The sequence below is a fragment of the Haemaphysalis longicornis genome, unplaced genomic scaffold (genome assembly GCF_048455015.1).
Source record: "Haemaphysalis longicornis isolate Haplotype H1 unplaced genomic scaffold, Haemaphysalis longicornis Haplotype H1 scaffold_75, whole genome shotgun sequence".
NCBI classification, from domain to species: Eukaryota; Metazoa; Arthropoda; class Arachnida; order Ixodida; family Ixodidae; genus Haemaphysalis; species Haemaphysalis longicornis.
Window position 1 is genome coordinate 816,216 of NW_027526434.1, and position 26,029 is coordinate 842,244.

The window sequence follows — 26,029 nt, forward strand, 5'->3', positions numbered from 1 at the left end:
ACTCCGTGCACCCCGCTTCCCGCAAGACGGCTGTTGTTAGAACGCTACTGCAGCGTGCGAAAAAATTGTGCTCGAAGCCCGAGGATGCGGCGGTGGACACGGCAAAGGTACGGGACGACCTGGCTAGCTGCGGTTACCCTAGGCACTTTAAAAACGCAACGGAACGCCAACTGACCCGACGGGGACAACTGGACGTGCCTCCTGCCCCGATGAAGCAAGCTCCTGTGCCCTACCTTCCAGGAACAAGTGAATGTTTGGCACATATCCTATGGGAATATGACATGCAGGTGGCCCACGGTCCAGCCAAAAAGATGCGCCATGAGCTCGTGAGAGTCAAGGACCGCTTTCCCAAGGAGCGCTTCCCCAGTGTGGTATACGAGATACCTTGTGCAGACTGCAGCGGCGTGTATATCGGGGAATCAGGAAATTATAAGAATCGTCTGCAGCAGCACGCACGTGACGTAAAGAATAAAAGCCGAACACGCCGTCGTGAATGACCACAAGATTGATTGGGACAATGCAAGAATCGTCACTACAGAAAAAGTGACAGCATCACGGCTACACCTGGAATCACTAATCATTCAGACCACATCTAACACAGTCAATCGTAATGACTGAAATCTAAACCCGATCTACGCACGCTCTTTTCAGCGATTATTCAAGCCCACTTAACGACCCACTTCTGGTGATGCATTTATTGTGAACAAGGCTTCGTGCTGGAAGCCGAAACGTCAGTACGTTTTGTTTGGACTGGTCGGCGTCTCTTTTTCGTTCCTAATCCTACATAGGTGAAACTGGAAATTTTTAAAAGAATTCAATAGCACCAGAACGATGTCAAAAAAGGCAATTCAAGCTGAAATGCCTTGGCGGATCATCACCTGGCTACTGACCACGTCATCGATTAGGATTCCGCAAGCATAATCGCATTAGAGAAGCGCCTGTCGACACGACTACTTTTAGAATCGGTGCATATTCAACCAACTAAAAACACGACTAACCGGTCGTGGGGTAATCTCCCCGAGATATACATGCGCACTCTGCGCCACCGAACCTATAGATAGTCGCGACCTTTCACCCCCTCTTCATTGTGAACAAGGGGCCAGTAGGGGCCCCAAGGCGTCTTTATTTATTTGTTTTTGACCAGGCGAGTGCCTGCTTGTATTTCATCAATGAATCACCCTCCCCTGACGAGTTTTCGTCGAACCTTGGACTCTGTTAGGTGTCAGTGGGTTTACACAGCCAACTTGTGGGGACGCACATAAGCTCTTAACAAATGAGCTGCGTAGTGGCTATGCACTAGCCATGGTTTTTATTAGTTGCCTTGATGTATATGATCTTCTGTCGCAGTGTTTTAGGTAGCTCACTCGCACATTATTCCTTTGTTTTTGGACATTGTGGAGTGTCCAATGTATATTCGTTCTATTTCTGATTTTTATTGCAACTGTAAATATGTCAGGAGTCCCGTACTGTGTGCATGAAGGCAGCCTAAATAAAAAAATTGGCTGCCTTGTCTTTGCTTAGAGGGGCCATGCAGACAACACACAAGTTTGATTCATTCGACAGATTGCCTCGTTAGAATCATACTGACACCATTTTTAGCTGCACTTCACTCGAATAAGCTATATAATTAGGAAAAAGGGAATGGCCATGCGACCCACTAGCTCATTTCCCACAGCAGTACCTATGATGTCATATGTCCCCAGCTGTGCGATTGGCTGAGGCCGGCAAAAGCAAACGCAAATTGGGCAGGCCTTATAAGCATGCCGAATGAGCTATTTGCGCTTAAATGTAATGCATATTCATTTTACAGCAGTAAAAATGGGGCAGTAAACAATGAAAGTTACGAAAATACGCGTACACATACAAGTACCGATGCGCACTGCTGTTGGTACGGCGTGCACTATGCTTGTTTTAGCTGCACAGCACTCCGCCGCTTTGGAGTTGGCTTGCATGGCCCTGGCCGATTGGCATAGGCCATGTTGTCTTACGTGACCCTGTTTGTCGAGGATACCTCATGTTTCACAAAACCATTACTTTCTACAGTAACGAAAACAAGCCAGGTGCAGACGCGGTCAAAAACAAAGCAATAGCAAACAACGGTTTGGGGATGCGTATGGTAGCTCCACCTGGGAGGAGTGATGGCTAGCAAGGCTGCAGACCCGAGTGACGCAGTAGTTTGTTTGATTACATGCACTTATGGCTTCATTGCTGACATCCCAAAAACACACGATATGGTGGGAGAATAAGACTTTTAACCTAAATTAATTTCTCAGTGAATGCAGCATCATTTGCTGAAGCGGTGGGGCACTATAAAATAGGAAATATTTCGAACGAAACGAACTTCTATGTTGTCCGAATGGCCCTTTTAATGCACTGTATTGTATTTTTGGTTCCTGTAGTGATGTCACCATGAAGGAACCGCAGTAGACAAAGTTAATGTTAGCGCTTTACCATGCATTTTTTTGTGTTTGATGGAAACAAATATAATACTCTAACCAAGGACTTTATCCGAAGCGTTCCCAACGTTTCGGAACCTACTTGGCTCCTTCATTAGAACTGTCTATGTTTGACCAAGAGCCATATAAACAATTATAAACAATTTTTTTGTTTGCTGCAGCGGATCAGAGGCTAGGGCACAAATAGGGGGTAGAACAGCTAGATATCTGTTCATCTTTCGCCGGCTTGCTTTGGTGTGACAACTGTATCTAGTTGTCAATTCCAATTTGTTGTGGTCAGTTTTTCTCAACTAAATTGTAGCTTTTTTAAAGATTATGGAAGGTTTTGTGGGCCTAAAGGGTTGCCGCATTGCATGTTTGGCCTATGTAGCGTTGAAAGCGGATATTTTGCTTCAAAGTGGAATGTTGCTGCTCACTTTCATTCATGCCATTATTTTTTATATTATCACTTAAAATTAAAAGTTAACCAATCTGCTGTCATTTTAATTTTGTCACCTGCTTTATACTTTCTTTTTTTTCAACTGTCTGTAAGGAGTGACAATTCGTCTTTTTATGATACCAAGGCATCGAACTGTGCTAGTTGGTACATGTTTGAATGGATGAAAAACCAGTGGAAAACACAGGGTACGGAAGAGAACGACGGGATAAGCTTGTCTTGTTGTTCTCTGTTAACTGTGTCCTGTGTTTACCGCTGGTTTTTCATCCATTCAATTTTCATGAATTTGTTCAACAGTGATTAGTTTAAGTGCTCAAGCAATTTTTGGCTTGAAGGTTCCCTGTAGCATTTATATAAGTGCTCTCTGCTCTTTTTTTACCCAAGACCCCATTACCAGCCTTAATGAGATTGTCTTTTGTAGACATGAAGTTGAAATAAATATTTGTTTGCATTGCTTTGCATATTTTGAAAGAATTGCTTGCTCACTTTCTTTCAACCCTGTTTCTTAATCCTGCTTAAACATTTTTCCATGTTTATTTTTTTTTCAGAACCAGGAAGGGTGCTCATCCTCGGTTCTTGCTGAAGCACCAGTATCTGTGCTTCACACGTGAGCTTTGAACACACAGTAATTATGGTATGAAACATTTTACCAGTATTAGCTTGCTTTGTAGATGTCAAAGCTCTCGACAGTGTAGTACATTGTCTGGTGTAGTGCACAATCTCTCTATAACAGCACCCGCTGGGTGCTGTTGTAGAGAATAATTTTGTGGCTATAATACTTGAGATTATTTTAAAATGTACATCAAATACTAGTAAGAATAGCTCTCTAAATTGGTGGCCATTTTCCTGGTGGAGGCAGAAAGTGAAAATACCCATGTGTGGAGATTTAAGTCCACAATAAATATCCCAAAGTTGCCAAAGCTAATCCAGAGCCCTCCTCGCGGTGCACTTAATATCCCATGTGCAGCTTTGTGTAAAAACAGCCAGAAATGTATGATCAATTTAAATTTATTTTAATGTTTCTAAATGCAAGTATTCTAAGTTTAAGCTGCCTTATTTAGTAAAATATTTTCTAACAATTGCATAGCTACCAAAGGTTTGCAGAAAAGCTTTCATTGGTTATGCACCTTCTCAGCGAAACAAAAATGTCATTAAGAAAAGCAGAAAAAACCTAAATATGGCAAGTAGCAACAGTAAAGCTGCTAATAAAAAAGATGCTAAACGTTTTATTGATAATATTGCTGATTTTACTTCTAGTCAACTCTTAAAAGGGCTATAGACGGGTTTGATGGTTCCCATGACGCACTTCGTAATACTAGACGAAACTAATGGGCACTGGCTGTTGGCTTTTCATTTGCAACATCGAAAAATGACCCCACATCCACCAGCAGGGACATAATGCAAGGCACCATGCACAAGCTAGACTCATGATAAAATACTGCTATAACAACAATGTCATCACATTTCAACCAGGGAACCCATATGCATTGTTCTGTGATGTTTACAGTTCTTGGTATTGCTATGTGGGGTCATTTTTCATGAAGCAAAAAGAATAATGTAAAATAAAATAAGTGGCAGTGGGGACCCAACCTTTATGGGTAGAATAAAGCCACAGTACGTAGGGAAGTATACATATTGTATTTGGTCTGCCTTAATATTGAGCTTTTCTGCTCAGCTCAAGAATAAGGCACTAAACATTGCGAGTAGCTACCGTGATTGGAAGTTTGATGAAATGCTGAGAAGCCAAGGGTTTTAAGGTTCGAAGAACTTTTGTGCAGTTGATTTGTTGCACGCCTTCTTGCTTTCACTGCATAACACGTTTATGCTGTGCAGTGAAGCTCGAAGGATGTGCGCTGCAGTATAGCAAAATGAACATAAAATTGAATTTTTAACACCGTTTCGAATAATCAACATCCTCTAATGATACAACTTCTGTACTGCGATTTGGCTGTAATATTAGACTTTATAAATGGATGTTTCAAAAATCGGTGGGTCAGAAAGTTCAAGTAAATTATCAGCTGACATTGAGCTTTAATGGAATGTCTCATAGAACGCAGCTTGGAAAGCACGAATGTTTCATACCGTAATTGTGTGTCATACTGTGCCATATGTGGCTGCACACCTGCAGCGCCATTTGTGAACCGAGGATGATGCACCCTTTTTGTACCCCTTTGGGTGGGTGCTTTTGCAGGAAAAGCTCCTACCTATGATATTTTGGGCAGAAAAGGGTGCTCCTGCGGCGAAAGAATCCAAGCACCCTAAAGGGTGTGCTTGGATTCTGGCGGTACTTGTCCGTGCTAAGGGCATGTTATGGTTTGGACATTCCAAGCTCTAGCCCGCCGAACGCAAAGTAATGCCTTGACTCCAACGCGAGTGCTTTTAATAACAACTTTGATGACACCACTGTTGAGAATCGGTTGAAACGGAGCAGGCAACGCACGTCGATGTTATATTTTTCTTCGGCGTGCGGCCGCAGTGGCACGAGCCGTGCGATCAGCCATGTTCGTGGCTATTTCAGTGTTGCCAAACGAAGAAATTGACAGCTAAACTTTTCAATGAATACCGGCTATAGGATGGGTCAAAGGTAAATGTTCTTTATAGTTCAGACTGCTGTGTCCACCTCATTGCATTCGGAGGGAAGGAAGTTCATAATTGCTTGTATCTTAATATTTGGTATGTGCTTGGCTGTAAAGTTTTAAGAGAAGTTGCCAAAATGTTTATTAATAGACACCTCAATCATAGTTTATGGTTGTGAATTAGTTTTAGTCTCAGGATTCATGCACAAAATTTTGCAAACATTCTTGTTTCTTTTTTTGTGTTGCAACATTTACTGTCGATTGTAAAAGTTTGTTCGGAAAACGTGGTTTCATTCGGCTTGAGTCTCAAGATTTTTGACACAAAAGAAATTGTGCAATTTATGGTCAATAGAACTTATAAATGTGGTTGTCTGCCTTTTAAAAAAGTTGTGACGACAAATACCAATACAAGTTCTTTACGGGTGCACATCACATGGGATATTGTTTTTGGAAGCTACCACCAGAAAACATGATTGCAATTGTAGTGGGGGTCCAGTTCTGTCTAGTTGTATCACTTGAATGCTAATGTGTAGTGAGCACACTGATAACGGTTTTCAGTGGTCCCTCTAGTGCACCAATGTTGTGATCGTCACGTGCATGAAATTGGGAAGTTCTATTATTTCTTCTTTTTTGGTTCAGACTACTACGTTTTTTTTTGTGTGTCATGTCAAGTTAACCGATATTTCAAGATATCCGAGTTTGATGCCACGAGGGATCACTGTATATATAACTTAAAATTGTGCCATTAGTCATAAATTGTTGCATTTCATTTACTTACAGAGCCTCCACACATACACCTGTCGCCATGAATTGCATTAGGACACCATGGTGATAGGTCGCAAGCCTCCAAGGCTATGGTGATGACATGCGCAACACCATGGTACTGCGCATGCCATCACCTTTAAAAAACGGTGTGAGGATGCTCAACACCCTTTATTTAGGGTGTTGAGCGTCCTCACCACCCTTTAAGGGTGTTGAGCATCCTCAACACCTTTTTTTTGTTCTTACACCTTTTTTTCGTCCGTACACCCTTTTTTGGCGAAAACACCTTTTAAAGGTGTTAGCCATGGGACAAGGTTTTTACACCCTTTTCGGCCAAAAAGGGTGTAAAAAAGTTTAGTGTGCAGTCATGAAGCGCTTCTGCGCATGCGTTCTGTTCCGGAAAAGAGCCCGTGCGCTGGCAGCGGCACACCAGTTCTAGACATGCGGAAAGCTTACTACAATGCATGGTGGCGTGTCCTTCAGTGCTCACGCAAGAATAAATCTTCTAGCTGCGCTATGGTTCCACCCTTCCGCGACATAGAGCAAGCTTCGCCAGCTTGTACGAAATGTATTCTTTTGTTTTGGTATCGCTTTTGGTATTTCTTAGTAATAGAATGCCTGGAGAAGTTTCGTTACTAAAAAAAACAATTCGCCAGAACAAATACAAAAATAAGGGCGTGTTTATGTATTCACTTTAATACCTTGAAAAACCGAAATGACATTTAAACGTCGAAATGACATGGCGGCGCAATGCGCTTTTTTGGGTGTCGTCCCTAATCGAAGGGTTAGGGTCGGGTTGATGTGTTAGATGCCTACGAATGGTAAGGGAAACGGACAGCCGCATGTTTGTACATGAGAATAGAGCTCAATGGCATCCAGGTTTTAAGTCGTTATTGGACGGATGCATGTCGTTCATTTTCAGGAAGAGCTGGAACTGAAGAAGCATTGGCCCGAACAGAAGAGCGAATGGGTGCAAAAACACAGGAAAGCTGCTGCCGCCGCCATTACTGCCCCAAGTTCCAGCTTGCCGGGCAGCAGTGAATCCCTCCACGATGAACAACAACCCGCCCGCATAGAACGCTATCGTCAGCCAATATAACTTCTTCAGATTAAGGGCTTTCTGTGGGACAAACTCTACGACGTCTGTCACTTCTAAGAACGCGCACATGACCTGTTGCCCGTTTATGCGTGGACAGGTTTTTTGTGCAGAATAGTGCGATGGGGGAGGGGGGCGTGCACGCGCAGCTATAAGTTTTATGCCCGTACTGATGGATTTCATGTTGTTGTGCTGGCGCGAGGTATAAACACGGACGTTATACGGCCCGATGGGGCCTGTCCGGTGTCCTTAGTGGTGGAGTAGATTGGGTGAGTGTTACATAAACACTAAGATACAACGCGAGAGAGACACAGGCAGCTCCATGTTTTTCCGCAAGAACAAACGTGGGTCCTTCGAAGGTTCATTCAGCTAATTGGCTGAGAAGTATGCTCCATCGTAAATTAAAAACACACGTGTTTTTTTTCGTGCACTCCGGGGACTACATCCAGCTTCGCAGAGTGGATAGGCACTAATTTTTTATGTAGTTCCCAGTTCGCGTTCACGGTGAGGGTTATATTCAAGTCATTTAATTGTTAGTAAACGAGAGCAAGTTCATTATTGATGGTTCGTTGCTCCTGGTTTTGAGTTATAATTTTTATAAAGAGGTAAAATTTTTATATGAATTTTAATGAATTTATATAAATTCTTATTTGAGTTATAATTTTTTATAGTTTCTCTCATAGTGGCAGAGATATGAAAATACGTAGTGGATTATGACGCCTCAAGTCAGGCGGTGATAGTGTTACGGGGGAGCTGGCCGTAGCCGTTTCAGAAGATAACCTTAAAAATAAACCAGAGTACTGATGAAACGATATTTTTTTTTACAGAAATGGAAAAATAATAAATGTAAATTAAGCAAGAAAAGCGATGGTATTGAAATTGGCTCCGTCAGGTTGTACGTGATTGCAAAAGATACAGGTAACTTTCTGGAACTCTAAGGTGAGATCGCTGTAAGCCTTTCCGATTATTTGCTGTTGAACTTTCAGAACGACAATGGTACATGCGTCTAGGAGCTGCAATAGCTTGATTTTGGGCCGCTTTCTCACAACAGATGTTTTGACGAGCTGTCTGTCGATCTAATCTAGGCTATTCCGACTTTTCATATTTTCTCACTATTTCCTTCCGACCAGCAAATCGCTGTGCGTAGCCACACATTGCCATGTGGAATGAAGCTTTCGGCCCACGCGGCAGCACACAAAGCGCCCGCAAGACGTCATACCGTCCGTGACCGTATCTGAATATCCTGTCATGGCGCTTCTACTTCTCTACCGAACTGTGCTGCGTAACCCTTTAAACGACGTTCTCCGACAGTCTCCGTTCCAGTTCCAGAGAGTCTCCAGCTCCATCTCGGGACAGTCTCCGAGCGCCGACAGTTTCGCTCTACGCAGCCCTGCTGCTCTTCCTCAGCGACCAACATCGGACGTCCCGTCCGACTTCGGGAAACCAGTGAACTGAGCTCCCACAGGTGATGCTGCATTCCCGACCTCAACCGCAGATCTTCTATTGACGCTACCTACCAGAGTCAGTTTACTTGGCGCGAAAGTTGACGGAATGCATGTTTGTGTGTCTATCTGATACCGGGGTGCATCGGTCATGAGTGCAAATCTCCGATACCATCTATGCAAAGTTCTGACACCTACTCTATCCCATGTTCAAGTTGCTTACGGCAGTACACCGGCCATCGCTGGCATGTGCGCCTGTTGTGTCGGTATCGCTGGCCACACCGCACTGTTTTCTTTCTTGCGTTAAACAAACGCCACCATGACACCGTCCTTGGCCGCGATTTCACGTCGGAAGATTCCGCGCTCATTGATTGTTTAGCGGGAAATCTCTATCTCGAATTACTGACATAATCACCGCGACGCACACCCGCTGCTGCCCTTGTGCTCCTCCAAATAAGTTCGCCTTAAATGTGAAGCCGCGACCTATGTTCCTATCGCTACTTCCACTGTGATTCCTCATGGTGACTACCTTGCCGCTCCCATCGTAGACCTCCTTCTGACGCGCAGTGTTGCCCTCCCACACATTCTTGTCACTATCAAGCACGGCAGTGTTTGCTGCCCTTCATAAACTTCAGCTTTAACACTGAAGCCCTTCCCGATGGAATTACAAGGGCCACCCCGACTCCTTTCTGTGGTCCCGTCACTTCTGCTATTGCTTTCAGCCATTAGAGAATTCACACATCCCGCTCCCTACCATCCCAGATTAATTTGCAGCAATGATATGCCAAAACCTATCTCCAGCACAAGCAAGCCAACTGCCCTGTTTTCTGTAGCAGTTTAGCGACGTTCTTGACTACACTCTGAGAAAAAAGGTGGTCAAAAAAAACTCCCACCTCCCCTCGCGGGAACCCCTGTGTAGATGCGACGCATAGGCGGAGCGGCGAAGGGAACGCGTTTTATAGCGCTCATAACGTTGAGGGGACTGCGTAAGCTGGTCCCAGTCGATGACGACGTTGGCGTACTTGTAAAGCGGCGTGGACTCTAGGTGTTTGAGCCAAGCGTGGATGTTGCTTCGCCGGAGAACGGCACACCGGTTATATGCGCAGCGCGCCCGAAGGAGAGGAAACCGCGGAAGAGAGAGTACTGCACATGCGCCGGCCCCAGCGCGTCTGCAGCGGCTATGACGCAACGTGCCGCGGCTATGACGCAACGCAATCCAACACAATCCACTTTAATCCAATCCAATCCAAATCCAATCCAACCGAATCCAAGCCAAGCCAAGCCAAGCCAATCCAATCCAATCCAATCTAATCAAATCCAATCCAATACCCCTCGCGAGAGAGTGTTCGTTATCGGAGAGGAGAGGGGGTGAGCGGCGGAGAGCGGCGGAGAGCGCAGCTCGCGCGGCGAGAAGAATGGCAGAGGGGTGGACAACGCCAACGACAACAACGACGACGACGCCGGAGAGACAAGGCGAGTGAATCAGATGCTCTGCATCTAAAAGAGAGTCCCCGGCGCCGCGACTACCTTTTACGCTTGGTGGGTCAAAAGGGAGTCACAGAACATAGTCATAATTTTGGCGACCCTTCTTTGACTCGGGTTGGGGCGCAACTTTGCGGGAGAGGGGAACTGATACGAGGAGCATAGAAAACAAAAAAAAAAGATGCCGCTCTTATTGGTCTACGCAGGTGTGACGTCAGGCGTTCCCCGCGAGCAGGCGAGCAGGCGCCGCGGAGTGGAAATTTTTGAACTGCCGGCGTGCTCCGCCGGAGGGGCGTTCTTTGTGTTGTGGCCGTTAGGGTTGTTTTCGTAACTACGTGGTCTCGCTGGTCAGTGTCGCGACAATTTTACAGTGCTTTTGCCGTGCTCCACGTGAGGACAGCGTCCATGATATGGGAAGATATACGGACGGAGCTGCGGCAACACAGCAACTGCATCTGATAGAGGTAAGTGAAGTATTGACCGCGGCGAGAGATTTTTCCTCGTGAAAATACTTCGTGCGCTCTGCGAATAACGCTCAATTGTGTAAGATATGCTGCTTGAATACTAAGCGGACAGTCGTGGCAGAAACGTCCAACCGCATGTCTGCTGAGTGGCAGGTTTTTCGACGGTCTGAGTATGCGAACAGGGCAGCATGACCGTTGGCGCTAGCCGCCGCCGATGGCTCACCGCCGACGAAACGGCGACCTTGAACACGATGGCCGCTCCACGGTCTAGGCGCAGTGAAGGTTTGTTTTACTTCCTCTGGCGCTTTTATTTGACCCTGAACACGGAACGCTGAGTGCGCTTTGATGAATTTGGCTCAAGCTGACAGAGTGGCGAAATGTCAACATGAAAAGAAACGAGTAGGTGTTTTATTTCGGCGCCGAGCAGCAGTCACTTCGTAGAAATGCGGGACGCGTATGTATTGGTAGAATATAATTTTGCGCTAACAGTAATGAACAATTCAAATACGAACCGCGGAGCGCTCGGCCGAAGATCCCGGTGCCGTCACCTGGCAGCGGCCGAGGAAAACGTACGGACATGCGTAGTTGAGATGTCGGGAGCGAGGCTGCGTGTCCCACTGCGATATGTTGCTGTCTGCTCGCTCGCATGTTTGCTTTGTCGCCATGCCGCAAGAGCGCTGACAACAATTGCTAGTGATCCGGCGCGAGACAGTATGGTATCTACGGCCACTGTGTGTTCGGCTCACACGAGTGCCTGCTCCCCCTGTGTGATGGCGTCACAATGGCGACATAGCTTTGCATGTAGGGTGCAGTAACTTGAGCAAATAACGATGGACACCTGGGTCGCGCCAAACCATGCTCAGTACTGCCCGCTCCGCAGATTTTACTAGCACTAATGGGCCTGCCCTCCTCCCCTCCCCCAGCCCTCACTCTCACTATAATGTTTGCGAAGGTAAACTAGTGTTAAATAAGTTCCCTTTGATAACGGTTGAAGGTGTAACAACTGTTCCATTGCAGTGGTCATCAACCAATGGAAACGCCGGGTACCTCGAGGAAGCTTGATTAATTGAAGGGTTTAACGCACCAACGCAACGCAGGCAATGAGGAACGCTGTAGTGGAGGGTTCCGGATTAATTTTGACCATCTGGGGATCTTTAACGTGCGCCGAAATCCCGCACACACGGACCTCGAGGAAGCTGGCGTAGCTTTATGATTAAATGGTACGGCGAGGCATAGTGAAATGCGTTTTTTATTTTTCGGGTTTTTCAGGTTATGTCTGAATACCGCGTCGGTAAACTTACGGTGGCTGGTTCTAGAGGAATATAGGAAGTGCGCAGAACGCTTTAATGCTACTCCAGCGTAGAGACTGTGCTCGTTATGAGACCATTTCTATGTTTTGCTCGCAAGCCTGGTCTCGCCTGCTCCAGCAACGCGTAGATGTTTGTTTTTTGTATAAACATAAAATTGCGCACCATCCTGCTGCAGCTTGCGCACCGTAAGCGTTTTGTTCATAGGCCGCCGGTCTAACAAAAGGTATATTAGCATTGTGTGGGCTTTGGAGTGAACTATTATTATGCGTTAGGGTGGCGCAGGAGCGTTTGCAAGGCCACATTCGGGAACTTAAAGGGGCACTGACACAAAATTTTGAAGGCGAGATAACGTCGGAGATAGATTGGTGGGAACACATATACATCATCTGCAAAATATCAGCGGCGAATACAGCCTAGAACATATTTAAAATCAATTTTGAAGTGTGCGAAACGCAACCGAGCAGCCAGCAGAAGACCACGCGCAATTGTAAATAAACAACATCCAAACACGTCACGAGTTTGTGTTTGCCGCTTCCGCACTACCAGCGTTTTACGCAGGCTCGCCCACGGCCGGACTGGAGCAGCGGCGAGCGCGCACTTTCATACGGCCTGCGCACCCAAGAAGGAACCAATACAGCAGATTCTTTACAGTGGGGGCGCTTCGAACCAACCCTCTGCCCTTCCAACCCGCCTTTCTGTTAGTCGACGCATCGCTTCTGGCCGAGCGCTAGTGTGTTTTTGACAGTGCGCTTCGCTGCCGGCGGGCCGCTCAGCCCGACCGGAGCGTGAATAGCAGACTCACGTTTAGCTAAGCGATAACCCTATCTCCCTCGACGGGATATCATTCGCGTCACTGGTCGTGCCCTGTGCGTGTGCAAACCAAGACATCATCCGAAAGAAAAAATAAAAAAATAAGAAATGATATTTCAGTCACGGAAAGTGCCGTGTTTATTTGCCTGTCTCACCATTTTCATATAATACAGTCGCTGATAAGATATGAAGACCTCGCATATTTTTCGTCATGCGCCCCGCGTTGAAATGTTTCTTTCAAATGTTTGATTCGGCGCTTCCGAATGATAATGTTAGGCTGTTTGACCCTAATAGACCGAAAATTCAGAAGGGGGTAAGGAATCAACTATTTTAAGAACGCCCATGTAAATTAACACTGGCAGGTATCACCTGTAGCCACGGCAGGGCTAGGGCAGCGGCAAATCCGCGCGCACCGCTCCTCTACACACTAAACTTTTTTACGCCCTTTTGGCCAAAAAGGGTGTAAAGTAATTGAAAAAAGGGTGTTGGGAGGCCCTTACGCCCTTTTTCTTGAATCTCAACACCCTTTTTTGAAGCTTTCCACCGTTTTTGCGTGAAAAAAAGGGTGTTGACCAACCTCACCACCCTTTTTTTTGGAAGGGTGTTGAAAGGGTGGGGAAAAGGTGTTCAGCTCATCATTGATTGAGGTCATGCATGCAATATAATTTCAAAAAGACATCCCATTGTGCCATCCACCCAACCTCGTCAAAAATGTTCAAAAGCAAAAAAAAAAAAAGCTGCCAAATTCAATAAAAAGCAGCGGCAGCACCGACGTTGAAACAGGAAAAAATATCAGCCCTTGCTTATTACGACATCGACAGAATAACACTCCCCCTCCCACTTTTTGTTTTCTACAACCTTGCACCGAGCACAGCACAACCTTGAACTGTGACATCTGTATCATCATTCCGTCGTTCCCTGTTCCTCTCCTGCCCCACCAGCACAATCATAGCCCCCTCTGACAACAGTCATTCTCGTCACTCAGTGGAGTTATAAAGTACTAGCAATCACAATTTTATTCCATTCTTGTTGTTAGCGACCGTAAATATTGTGTACAAATGCAATAAACAGACCACCTAGTTTCTCCTACAGAAACAACGTTGGAGAACAAGGCAGATATCAAAAGAAAACAAAAGTTGGGAATGGAGGGGGCATGAAGTCGGGTGCTAAATAAACAGACGCCAAATAATAATACGATTACTTACACTAGAACACTGCCAAATTTCATTGCGCAGTGTTATCTTACTATCTGCTGCTTTTTTTAACGTTCAAATGGAGCGCCAAAAAACTCAGTCCGCGTTTTGTGTTTGTAAACTTTAAAAATCTAAGCTTCTTTATTATATTGCACACAAAAAATAATAATTTACTGTTGTAGTCAGTAAAAGAGGCAATTATTTATTGTTGTCGTTTTAATTTCTTTACGCAACTCCCTGTCAACGGCCGAAACCCTGAGTACGGCGCGCGGCGGCGTGGCCGGATTCCGGAACAGATACCCCGTGACCCTCCATGCCGTGACCCGTCTTTCATGGATTGTTTACTGTGGTGTGCAGTTACACAAGCGCAGTTATTATGATTAATTGGACACAATCGTCGTCTTCGGTTATGTCTGTCGTGTTCGACTTCGCGATGAAGTATTTGAGAACAACTTTGCCACCTGAAGACGGCTAAATTCGTTCGGCGCTTGCCCCTGAACGTCGCTCGCTCTTCTGCTTCGTTTCCTGCAGGTAAGCTGTCTCGACACATTTGCCGCCTTTCTTTTCACTGGATGCCGTTTGTAGCTGTCAGCGCCGCTTTAAGGATTCGTTAACAGGAGCCCGCGTGTGTGAATTGTTTAACTGAACTAGCTAGGTTGAACCTTGAGGGCTCGTCTTTAGAAAGGCGATGTGCGAAAGAACATTGTGGTGCTTGCATTGAGCGCTGAACGCACTGGCGCTCAGTAACGCAGTGGCGCTCAGTAACTCAGTAACGTTTCCCATTCCGCAGCACTACATTGAACAGCTTCAGAGTTCACCACTGCAAACCACGTCTTACGCGTAGTTTATCAGAACACGGGCGGCTACTCCTCTAAACTTTGCTGCGCAGCGTTTTCGGCTTCGTTGATCACCGCAGTCGTTTGTGCCGTGTTGGGAATTGCGAGGGAGAATCGTTTGCGAGCGAATGTGCGCGCCTCGCAAGCTTCGTTGCGTTTGCGGCGAGCCACCTCACCATGTGTACGGTGCCGCGGTACGCGGGCATTGATTTTGGCTGAATATTGTGTTGCCCGAGTTGTAACATTCGTGCACTCAATAATTTCCATTCTTGCCTGTGTGGTAATCATGTGTCATCCTGTTTTAGACCTCTGGACGGTCTGAGCACATCACGTCCCTCCATTCAACCGGACAAGAGCCACAAGCATTGTCAACAGTGTTTGGCCGCCAGAACGTAAGTTTTCAAACACAGTTTTGGTAGCAGAGTGGGCTACCATACTTCAATAATGTTCGATCACTTGAATGTACAAGTTCCCTCGTACAAGCCAGGAATTTTTTAGGGGGGGAGGGGGGGGGGTGTGGTCGACCAAAAAATGGGACGGGGAAATATGTAGGCAAGGCATCTTGCGCGTTGTTTTGCAAACGAAGCTTGAAATAACTGACTTTAACATGCGATTTGTGTATGCTCAACACTACCTGTAAAGCCCACCTTAAAGGAGAGCCATGAAGACAAAATACAAGTTGGGTTTATTAGAAAGACTGCTTAGTCCTGATAACAATGATCCCAATATCATCGCAATCGTCGAAAAAATAACGGAGATATTAAGGAAAACGCTTGAAGCAGTCGCGACCCCCTAGCCAATTTCCCGCAACTTATTTATGACGTCACGGAACCTTGTTTGTGCGATTGGCGGCCGTCTGACCTGTCGCGACGGCACATGACTGGACGTCTGTAATCCGGCCTCTAGTTTCATTTGACCGCATCACTTGAACGTTAACGTGCAGTTAAGGCACTGAAAATTATGTTTTATTGTGGGCCCGTATGACGTCATTCTTGCTCATAACACGTCACTGTGGCGCAAAATTTGAAAGTTTTTAAATACTTCTTGCTTTTTTTTCGTTAAAAAACATATTTTGCGGCTCTAATGGAGCTGAGTGACATACTGAATCCTAGTTCTTTCAAATTAAACGAAGTTGTATTTTCTCTTCATGGCTCCTTTAAGGAGCTTAGATGGTGATGATAGTGATGATCAGCTAAATTGCTGTTCGCTGGTCTATGGGCAGACTACGGGCGATTCATTCGTCCGCAGAGCAGGTGGTTAGGCGGACCCGCGCTCGTGAGTGTGATCATGAGCGCGCTCGTGAGTGGCGCGCGGACCCCGAAGTTCGTCAGGCGGAAGTGGAGGCCAACACTGAATGTTTACTATCAAGATTCTCGTGTTTTAGAAAAGGGACTATTAAGTTTTCTTGTCAGCTATGAAGTACAGTCGAGCACGATTTGAAGGTTATCGAGCGGCCAAGCGTGCCACCAGCCCACGGTTTCGTTTCGGAACCATGAAAATCGAGATTTCACACTCTTCGCTCCCTTGTTGGCTGTTCCATGATACAACAATGGCCTGCACGACTGACTTGCCACCCTTTGGGTTTCAAGCTGTACAGGGCCGTCCACGCTAGGTGCGAACACGGTGCAGCGTGACCTTGCTCCGCGGAGCGCCAGCGCACAATCCGCGGCCGCGCATCGAAGCTAAGCGGCGCAGGCGCACAGGGGCTTGGAGGCGGGGCTTCGTGTCGTCTGCTACCGCGGGAGAGCGCCGTGCCTGCTTTGTTGTGAAGCACGCCTAACTGTAGGCTTGCCTGTAGCGTCTAAGCGCGCTGCGACAGCATTGCGCGAAAGCGCACTTTCCTTACTGCGGCGCGTTGTGTAGTTTCTGCCTACGAGAACCCACAGCTTCCGCATTTCAGTTCCGCGGTGCAGGTTAAATGCAAGTATTGTTGCAAACATTTCAGGACTGGCTTGGTTTGGTTCAATGAGAGACGCTGTATAGAACGGCATCGTATAATTTCGGCCACTAGGATTTATTTAATGCTCACTGGCATTACGCAGAACATAATTGTCTGTGCATTTCGCCTCCGTGGAATTTCGGTCACAGCGGCTGGGTTTCGATCTGCCGAATTTCTTCCAGATGTGTATTGGCTTTTTTCAAACATATGAATATCGCGCATCGTCGAGATGGTTCAAGCAGTCGCCCAGCCAGGAAGTCACGCCCCCAGCACAATCGTCTACTCTACGGTCGAATCCTGGACCAGTCCCACTCTAGTGTGCTAAATTATAATGCATACGTCATTGGTTGCGCTCCCTACATGGCTAGTTATTTGGAGAAAGCGGCCCCTCCCTTTGTTGCCACCTGTGCGCATCCTCCTTTATGGTAACACCCGTACTTCCTCGCGACTCCTTGAACCATCTCAACGATGCGCGATATTCATATGTTTGAAAAAAGCCAATACACATCTGGAAGAAATTCGGCAGATCGAAACCCAGCCGCTGTGACCGAAATTCCGTGGAGGCGAAATGCACAGACAATTATGTTCTGCGTAATGCCAGTGAGCATTAAATAAATCCTAGTGGCCGAAATTATACGATGCCGTTCTATACAGCGTCTCTCATTGAACCAAACCAAGCCGCCAGTCCTGAAATGTTTGCAACAATACTTGCATTTAACCTGCACCGCGGAACTGAAAAGCGGAAGCTGTGGGTTGTCGTACGCAGAAACTACACAACGCGCCGTAGTAAGGAAAGTGCGCTTTCCCGCAACGCCGTCGCAGCACGCTTAGACGCTACAGGCAAGCCTACAGTTAGGCGTGCTTCACAGCAAAGCAGGCACGGCGCTCTCCCGCTCTAGCAGACTACACGAAGCCCCGCCTCCAAGCCCCTGTGCGCCTGCGCCGCTTAGCTTCAATGCGCGGCCGTGGATTGTGCGCTGGCGCTCCGCTGAGCGAGGCCACGCTGCGCCGTGTTCGCACCTAGCGTGGACGGCCCTGTACATTCGTTGTTATCAAGCACAGACTTGGACTTGGTTGCCCTTTATCTACACCAATGATAACGAAACTTGCATGGAATATTTGATAAAGCTGTTGTTCCTTCTTCCTGCTTCGTTTGAAAGAGTAGCTTTCCCGCGACAACCTCCGAATCGCAGTGGACTGTACATGCGGCGCATTCGTATATTATGGTGGTGAAACTAGCAAATGTGCGTCTTCGTCCTTAAGTAATCGCCTTTTGTTATTTTTTGTGCTAGTAGCGCGAGTAGTAAACTTTCGCTAAGCGGAACACATTATTGCACTGCTGTTGAATGTTGAGCTTGTTGCACGTTTCTTAAATTTCATTATATTTCTATCTGTTAAATCGAAACAGACATGGCTTCAGTAAAACTCCTGTTAAGCAAATACAGAATGCTGATTCTAACCAAGAGGGAGGTCAAGGAAACTGGAATAGTGCCAAAAAAACAAAGCTCCCAATTAGGGAGAATTGTGTAGTTTTGTTGATGTGGAGGAAATACAAGATGGGCAGAGCAATGCTTTTTATGCAGCAGAAATTATGGATCTGCAATAGTCAATGAAATGCGATGTCGGTAGAAAAGTAAACATATCAAGGATTGATAGTTGACTGAACAAAATACAGCGACGTGCTCTGTCATGTGATTATACTTTGTACCAGTGTAAAGACAAGGAATGACACGCTCCCGACAACATGTAAGCCTATATGAGGCTTTTCCTGCTGTTCTGCCATTCCCCGGCCGTGCTGTTCCGCCATTGAAACAGTGGGGCTGTTTCGATTGGCTCGTGGCAGGTTCCCAGCGCTTGTCGGTGTATCCGGCGCGAAATGCAGCCGGGCTGTATATGTTGACAGGTACAGCATCTGGAGCGGGCGCAGGGATCAGACGTTGACATAGCCCTTGTTTTCAGCTTTATATGAGCAAGAATGTCCTTAAAACTGCAGGTTCCGCGCCTGCAGGTGACTTCAGGCGGTTTTTCAGGCTGCTTAAACCGCAGCCCAGCAGTTATCTTCTTGGATGTTCTTTTCCCCGTGGCTTCTCCTCCAAGCCGCAGTAGCGCTGAGGATCTGACCCCGGGTATCCTCAACCGACAAACTCAGCCTCTGATACAAAACTACATTTATTTACAGCCCGGCGGGCGACTAAAAAACAGTGCTCAGGCGGAGCTCGAAGACGACGGGCCGAGCTCTCCTGCGCCCGGACCACGTCTCCCGATGTCGTCTCCTTGTCTTCATCTTCCCTCCACCCTGACGCTGGGGGCTAGGGAAGAGGGAAAAGCGAGTCCTTCGTGGGGGTCCAACCCCATGTGGTGGCCATTAGCGCATCCGGTGCGAGCAGGCGTGACCTTCCTCGGGATGCGCGGAGTTTCAAGGCTCCAAGCGACACGTGCGTTCAATTTCTGTGCCGCTCGTCCCGGGGCCCGCGCCAGTTCGTGCGTCGAAGCGCGCGACACCTCCACCGCCACTGTGAAACATACCTTCAGGAATGTTTCACACATGAAACACACACCACACACACATTTGGCCCGTGCACCATCGTTCCTTCAGTTGACGACACAACAATCAGCACGGCCAGTGCCTCTTGACCCTGGCTGCAGGTCACCATGACAAATTAGGCACAATCCTCACATAGCTCATTCAGAGCGAGCGGCCTTTAGAATGCAATACGCACCGGCCGTCGTCGTCCGAAAACGCCCTTGCCATGCGCCGCACACCCTCACACAACAGTATCAGGGGTTCCTCTCTTCCTCGCTCGGGAAGGGACCACTGCTGGGTCGTCAACATGCGTTGGAGCCACTCTGCACTGAGGTGAAGCTGACTGACGCTTGCGCCTCTTTCCAGGCGAACCCTCGGGTTCGGCCGCTTCTGACCCACCGTACGCGCACGAGGTGTCATTCTCTACGACACACCTTTGGTCAGGGTAAGCAGCAGAGGGCTGCTTCGTGGGCACGTTAACGCGGTCATGCAATGCCGGAGAGGCTATCTCTTCAGTCACTGCAGTTCTACCTGCAACTGCCTGGGGCTGCGTTACATGAGCGGCCGTACCCTGATTTGCACTTCCCTCTCTCAATTCGCTGGAGCTTCCCATGGCAATCATTTTCGGGACTCGACATTCGGGGACCTCCAGAAACACACGATGCAGTGTGCGCGACACCAACTGCATCCGATTCTTCACGCGATTCCCGTGCTGCCGCATCCTGCAAAGCTACTGGCCGCTCGGCCACGCTCCCAGGATGTTCTCTGTCTCCGCACGGTGCGACGACAGGCTCACGCTCAGCTGAAGCCAGTCTCCGCCCCTTCAGAACGGCTGATTTAAGAACCTCATAGTTCTTCCGCTCCTTAATGTGCGAACCCTCGCGTTCGGCCGCTACTGAACCACCGTTCGCGCACTAAGCGCCGTTCTCTACCACACACCGTTGTGTGACGCAAGGAGTAGAGAGGGGCTCATCGGTCACATGAATTAGAACATGCGACGCAGCTGAGGCTGTTTCTCTGGCTATCAGCTTTTTCACGGGCATGCCCACACTCCTTCGACGCACGAACTGGCGCGGGCCCCGGGACGAGCGGCACAGAAATTGAACGCACGTGTCGCTCGGCGCCTTGAAACTCCGCGCATCCCGAGGAAGGTCGCGCCTGCTCGCACCGGATGCGCTAGTGGCCACCACATGGGGTTGGACCCCCACGAAGGACTCGCTTTTCCCTCTTCCCTGGCCCCCAGCGTCAGGGTGGAGGGAATATGAAGAAAAGGAGACGAGAGAGACGCGGTCCGGGCACAGGAGAGCTCGGCCCGTCGTCTTCGAGCTCCGCCTGAGCACTGTTTTTTAGCCGCCCACTGGGCTGTAAATAAATGTACAGTTTTGATCGGAGGCTGAGTTTGTCGGTTGGAGATACCCGGGGTGAGATCCTCAGCGCTGCAGCGGCTTGGAGGAGAAGCCCCGGGGAAAAGAACATCCAAGAAGATAACTGGCGCAGTCGACAGGATCTTCAACAGCGACGACTCAGCCAGCCGGCGGGCGAGATGGAGCAGGCGGAGAAGTCGCGGCCTGCTGAACGGGATCGGCGGGAGCAGCGAGCTCGTCAGCCTGGTGGAGAAGCGGCTCGACCGGCGCTCAGCGGACTTCTCAACGGAGAGCGGCAGCCTGCTGAACGAGATCTGCAGGAGCAGCGAGCTCGCCACCCAGGTGGAGAAGCGGCTCGAGCGGCGCTCAACGGACGTCTCAACGGAGACCGAGGCAATCTCTGCGGCCTGCTGAGCAGCGGAGAAGCAGCTTGGCGAGCGGTCAGTGGAGGCATCAGCAGCCCACTGAAGGAGAAGCGGCAGGCGAGAAGTCGGCGGGCGATTGTTTGGTGGACACCTCGGCGGAAGGAGCGGTGCATAAATGGATAACCCATCTGCACCGGTGCGGCATCTCTACAGGCGCCGAGCTATACAGGTCAGTGCCTCGTTTGATGCTGGGTCTGCGGTTCACCATGACATCTAGTGGCTATCTAGGTGTAGCCGCGAGATAATGATGAGAATTAGGAAGCGTGCATGAACGTTGCAGGGACAGCAAGCATTGCAATGTCGTTCGCTGAGCAGAAGGCGTTATTGCTGGCGAAATTGAGAATCGCTGAGGCAGAGTTAGCAGCGGAACGTTCGAAGAGTGGACGTTTCAAGAGAGCTAACAACGTTCCTACCTCACCGATTGCTCAAACAGTAATGTTCAGCACTCGGGGAGAGAGTGAACTGGGGTGCTCCGGTACGCCGAAAGATGCGCTGGGTGGAACCCATTCACTGGGCGCGCGTAGTCCTCCTGTTTCGCGGGATCCGCCACGATCAGAGTCACGTGGGAAAGGCGAAGATAGGATAGTGGCGCACGTTTCTTCGTGGGCGTTGAGATTTTCTGCAACCGGGGAGCAGGATAGTGAAGCATCCCGCTTAGAGAATTTCACCGAAATAAAGATGGAGGTGAAGGAAGGTGTTATGCGCGAGGCTGCGTTGGTAAATGACAGGCAGTCAAAGTTGAATGAGAGTGTGCGCATGCCCGTGATGAAGCTGATGGCAAGAGAGAAAGGCTCCGCAGCGTCGCATGTTATTGTTCATGTTGCCGATGAGCCCCTCGCTACTCCTTGCTTCACACAACGTTGTGTGGTAGAGAACGGCGCTTTGTGCGCGCACAGGGGTGCAGTAGCGGCCGAACACGAGGGTTCGCACAGGAAGGAGGGGAAGAACTATGAAGTTCTTAAATCAGCCGTTGTGAAGGGGCTGGTTTCAGTCGAGCATGAGCCCGTTGTCACCGCGTTCAGAGAGGGAGAACGTTCCGGGAGCGTGGGCGAGCGGCCAGTTGCATTGCAGGATGCAGCAGCACGGGAATCGCGCGAGGAATCGGATGCAGTTGGTGTCACGCACACTGTATCTTGTGTTTCTCGAGATACCCAAATGTCGAGTACCGACAATGTGATTGCCATAGGGAGCTCCAGCGAATTCAGCGAGGAAAGTGTAAATCAGGGTACGGCCGCTCATGTAATGCAGCCCAGGGCAGTTACAGGTAGGTCTGTAGGAGTGGCTGAAGAGATAGCCCCTACAGCATTTCATGTCAGCGTTGACGTAGCCGCTAAGCAGTCCTCTCCTGCTTACGCTGACCAACGGTGCGTAGTGGAGCACGGCGCTCCGAGCGCAGAAGCGGGCGAACCCGAGGGTTCGCCTAGAAAGAGGCGAAAGCGTCAGTCAGCTTCACCTCAGTGCAGAGTGGCTTCAACGCATGGTGACGAGCCAGCAGTGGTCCCTTCCCGAGCGAGGAAACGAGGAGGAGAGGGACCCATGATACTGTTGTGTGAGGGTGTGCGGCGCATGGCAAGGGCGTTATCGGACGACGACGGCCGGTGCGTACCGCATTCTAAAGGCCGCTCGCTCTGAATGAGCTATGTGAGGATTGTGCCTAATTTGTCATGGTGACCTGCAGCCAGGGTCAAGGGGCACTGGCCGTGCTCATTGTTGTGTCGCCAATTGAAGGAACGATGGAGCACGCTCGCAAAGTGTGTGTGGTGTGTGAAACATTCCTGAAGTTATGTTTCACAGTGGCGGTGGAGGTGTCGGGCGCTTCGACGCATGAACTGGCGCGGGCCCTGGGACGAGCAGCACAGAAATTGAACGCACGTGTCGTGTCACGCGGCGCCTTGAAACTCCCCGCATTCCGAGGAGGGTCGCGCCTGCTCGCACCGGATGCGCTAATGGCCACCACATGGGGTTCCCACGAAGGACTCGCTTTTCCCTCTTCCCTGGCTCCCAGCGTCAGGGTGGAGGAAATATGAAGACAAGGAGACGAGAGAGACGCGGTCCGGGCACAGGAGAGCTCGGCCCGTCGTCTTCGAGCTCCGCCTGAGCGCTGTTTTTTAGCCGCCCACTGGGCTGTAAATAAATCTATAGTTTTGATCGGAGGCCGAGTTTGTCGGTTGGAGATACCCGGGGTGAGATCCTCAGCGCTGCAGCGGCTTGGAGGAGAAGCCCCGGGGAAAAGAACACCCACAAAGATAACTCCAGCCTTGACATAAAACATTGCCAAAAAAAAGTGCCATTTAAAGGTGACAGGTCGTTCCCTGCCGATTTCTGATGCCTGATTAAGTTTGTGGGCATAAATTTAGCAGCTTTCTCACATGTCTAACGTGTATGTGTGCTTGTTAGGAGTGAAGTAGGTAAAAATTGAAAGGTTTGATTGTAGTTGTGTATAGGTTACCTACATTTTTTTCATTCCTAGAAAAGAAAAATTGAGGTAACCCTGCCAATTGTTCTGCATTGCTGCGTTTTATTATGCTTGTATGATTCGTAGAACCTGCAGGAGTTCAGCTGCTTGTTAACGGAAAAATGAACAGTGGTACAAAAAAAAGTGCATCTGCTAAAAAAATCTTCACAATCGCAGGATGCCAACGGTCCACCTACCAACTTGCGTCCTCCATTGTTTCTGCTGGCTGGAGTGGCGCATGGAGCATTTTTCAACTTCTCGAAGTTTGTGATCAAGCGCTGCCCCAAGTGAAGGATGCCGCAGAGGGATCTTCGGTTTTAATGCCACAATTTCATGTGCTTAGCACTTACTCGTAAGGCATTTTAAATATTCATCATCCCAGAGGATATGTTACCTTCGTCTTGGGTGGAATGTGGCTGCAATCAGGTTATTTGTGACAGAAACAAGTGAACCACGTGGTGAGAGTCATTGAGGCCCTGTTGATTGCGCATCCCTACTGAAAATATGGCAACGATATCCATACGACATGAATGATATCATAAACATTTCAACGACATGTCTTCGATATCACAGAGATTTCAATACGATGTCGAAGAAGCTTTATGACATGTCATTGACATCGTAAGGATTTCAATGACTTATCGTTGTCCTCTGACATCGTAAAGGTCCGATGTCGCAATGACTTCAACGACATGTCTTTGACATCGGAAGGCCTTCTTCGACATTGATTGATTGATTGATTGATTGATTGATTGTGGGGTTTAACGCGCCGACGCAACGCAGGCGATGAGGCGCGCCGTAGTGGAGGACTCCGGATTAATTTTGACCACCTGGGGATCTTTATCGTGCGCCGAAATCTCGTACACACGGGCGTTTTGCTTTTCGCCTCCATCAGAAAAGCGGCCGCCGCGGCCGGGAATCGAGCCCGCGACCTCGTGCTCAGCAGCGCAACGCGTTAGCCACTGAGCCACCGCGGCGGGTCCTTCTTCGACATGTCGATGTGCTACGATATCATAAAGGTCTGTTATCGCATAGAGCGGAACGACATGTCAAGAAAAGATCGACAACATCTTCATGATATGAAGATTTCAACGATGAGTCGTAGAATTTCTGCAGTATGTCTTCAAGGTAGTCTTACGACGTGTGACATATCGCACAAATTAGCCCATTGTGCCCTGTGGTTTCTGTAACATATTGCAGACAACATATATTCTGCCTTGTCAGCACTGGAAAAAAGTACAAGGTACAGTACAAAATAAAGTACAGTACAAATGCTGACACTTTGCACTCTCAAGTTTACTTACACAAAATTCAAATTCTTTAACCTGTTGTTCTGTAATGTTTCTACGGGTGCATAATTCAAACTCGGTCATTCAGTTAATTCATAAATTGCACTTGTCCACACTAGAAAATATCTGCTTCTTCATTACCCCCTGCTAAAAATATGTGTCCAAATATCACTAAACAGTTGAAAATTTAATTTAAGAATGTCAAGACCTCAAAAAAGAATGTTTTGCTACTAAACCAACGTTCAAAATAAAGCAAAACGTTAGTGTAGAGCATTGTTGTTAGCCCTACTCAGTATTCAAAGACCGTATTAAGTTTGGTCATTTTCAAAACTGTCATTTTTGACGTGACCCAATTTGTTGAAAATGACCAATCTTGTTATATAGGCCCTGAAAGTTCTGGTCAGCAGTAGAAGACGAATTAACTAGTTGTGGACTTTTCACCTCTGTTTTCAGTTTGTTTTGTGTAGTTTAGCCTTCAAAATGCTAAAAAATGTCATTAAAATCCATGTCCAAACATAACGTGCACTTTTGTCTTTGCCAGTGTGATATTTATGATGATTTCTGCCCTTTCAACAAACTTCCAATGTCCTGTCAAGTTTGCAACAATGAGATTTGACTATGTGCAAAGTAGGGTCATTGAATACAGCATTTTTTTGCTATATTAACAAAAATTAAAGATACTGAGCGACCGCACTTTTTCATCTTCATGGATAACCTTGTTGGCTCTTCGCAATGCGGGCTTTGTAGTAAATTGCAGTGCTTAAGTTCCTATTGCCCTCTTGTTTTTTGTTCTTGGCCATGTGTTCATCTGTGCTTGTCAGCAACTGGTACAGCCTGCTTGTAAATGGCACGGTACAACCTCCCCCCCCGCCCCCATTCTATTTTTTTCCTGTTGCATCTCTTAGTCATAGTCATTTTCATAGTTTTGTTCGCACAGAGCGTTCGTCAACCCGGTGGTGTGCATGGCTAGACAGAAAGGTGGATGTGTTTCTTAGTCACGTTCTCTTTTGCGGTATTGCTGTACCCGTTGACAACTGCATACAGTTTTCTGGTGAATGGTGCCGTAGAGTCCCCACACCTCTTTTTTCTGTCGTATCTCTTGAAAGTAATTTCTGTGTACAATGTCTTTTATTTATTTATTTATTTATTTATTTATTTACTTATTCACAG

At 47.9% G+C, this 26,029-nt stretch overlaps 1 protein-coding gene and 1 long non-coding RNA gene across 5 annotated transcripts in view; both read left to right on the plus strand.

Moving 5' to 3' along the window:
* The first annotated feature begins 10,512 nt into the window (after positions 1-10,512).
* LOC144148068 (uncharacterized) overlaps positions 10,513-26,029 on the plus strand; it is a 54,765-nt gene continuing 39,248 nt past the window's right edge. Inside the window, exon 1 of the long non-coding RNA XR_013317957.1 lies at positions 10,513-10,714. This is a non-coding gene — a long non-coding RNA (uncharacterized LOC144148068). The remainder of the gene's footprint in view (positions 10,715-26,029) is intronic.
* Positions 14,001-24,055, plus strand: LOC144148074 (uncharacterized). 4 transcript variants are annotated; one of them, XM_077679670.1, is made up of 4 exons: positions 14,001-14,558; positions 15,169-15,255; positions 20,831-21,284; positions 23,748-24,055. In XM_077679670.1, the coding sequence occupies exon 3, from the start codon at positions 20,870-20,872 to the stop codon at positions 21,236-21,238; it is 369 nt and encodes a 122-aa protein (XP_077535796.1). In that variant the 5' UTR covers positions 14,001-14,558; positions 15,169-15,255; positions 20,831-20,869; the 3' UTR covers positions 21,239-21,284; positions 23,748-24,055. The 4 variants fall into 4 exon arrangements, 1 of the variants encoding a protein (XP_077535796.1); XR_013317962.1 differs by lacking the exons at positions 20,831-21,284; positions 23,748-24,055 and adding an exon at positions 18,811-18,927 and having other exon boundaries at positions 14,003-14,558; XR_013317961.1 differs by lacking the exon at positions 20,831-21,284 and having other exon boundaries at positions 14,010-14,558.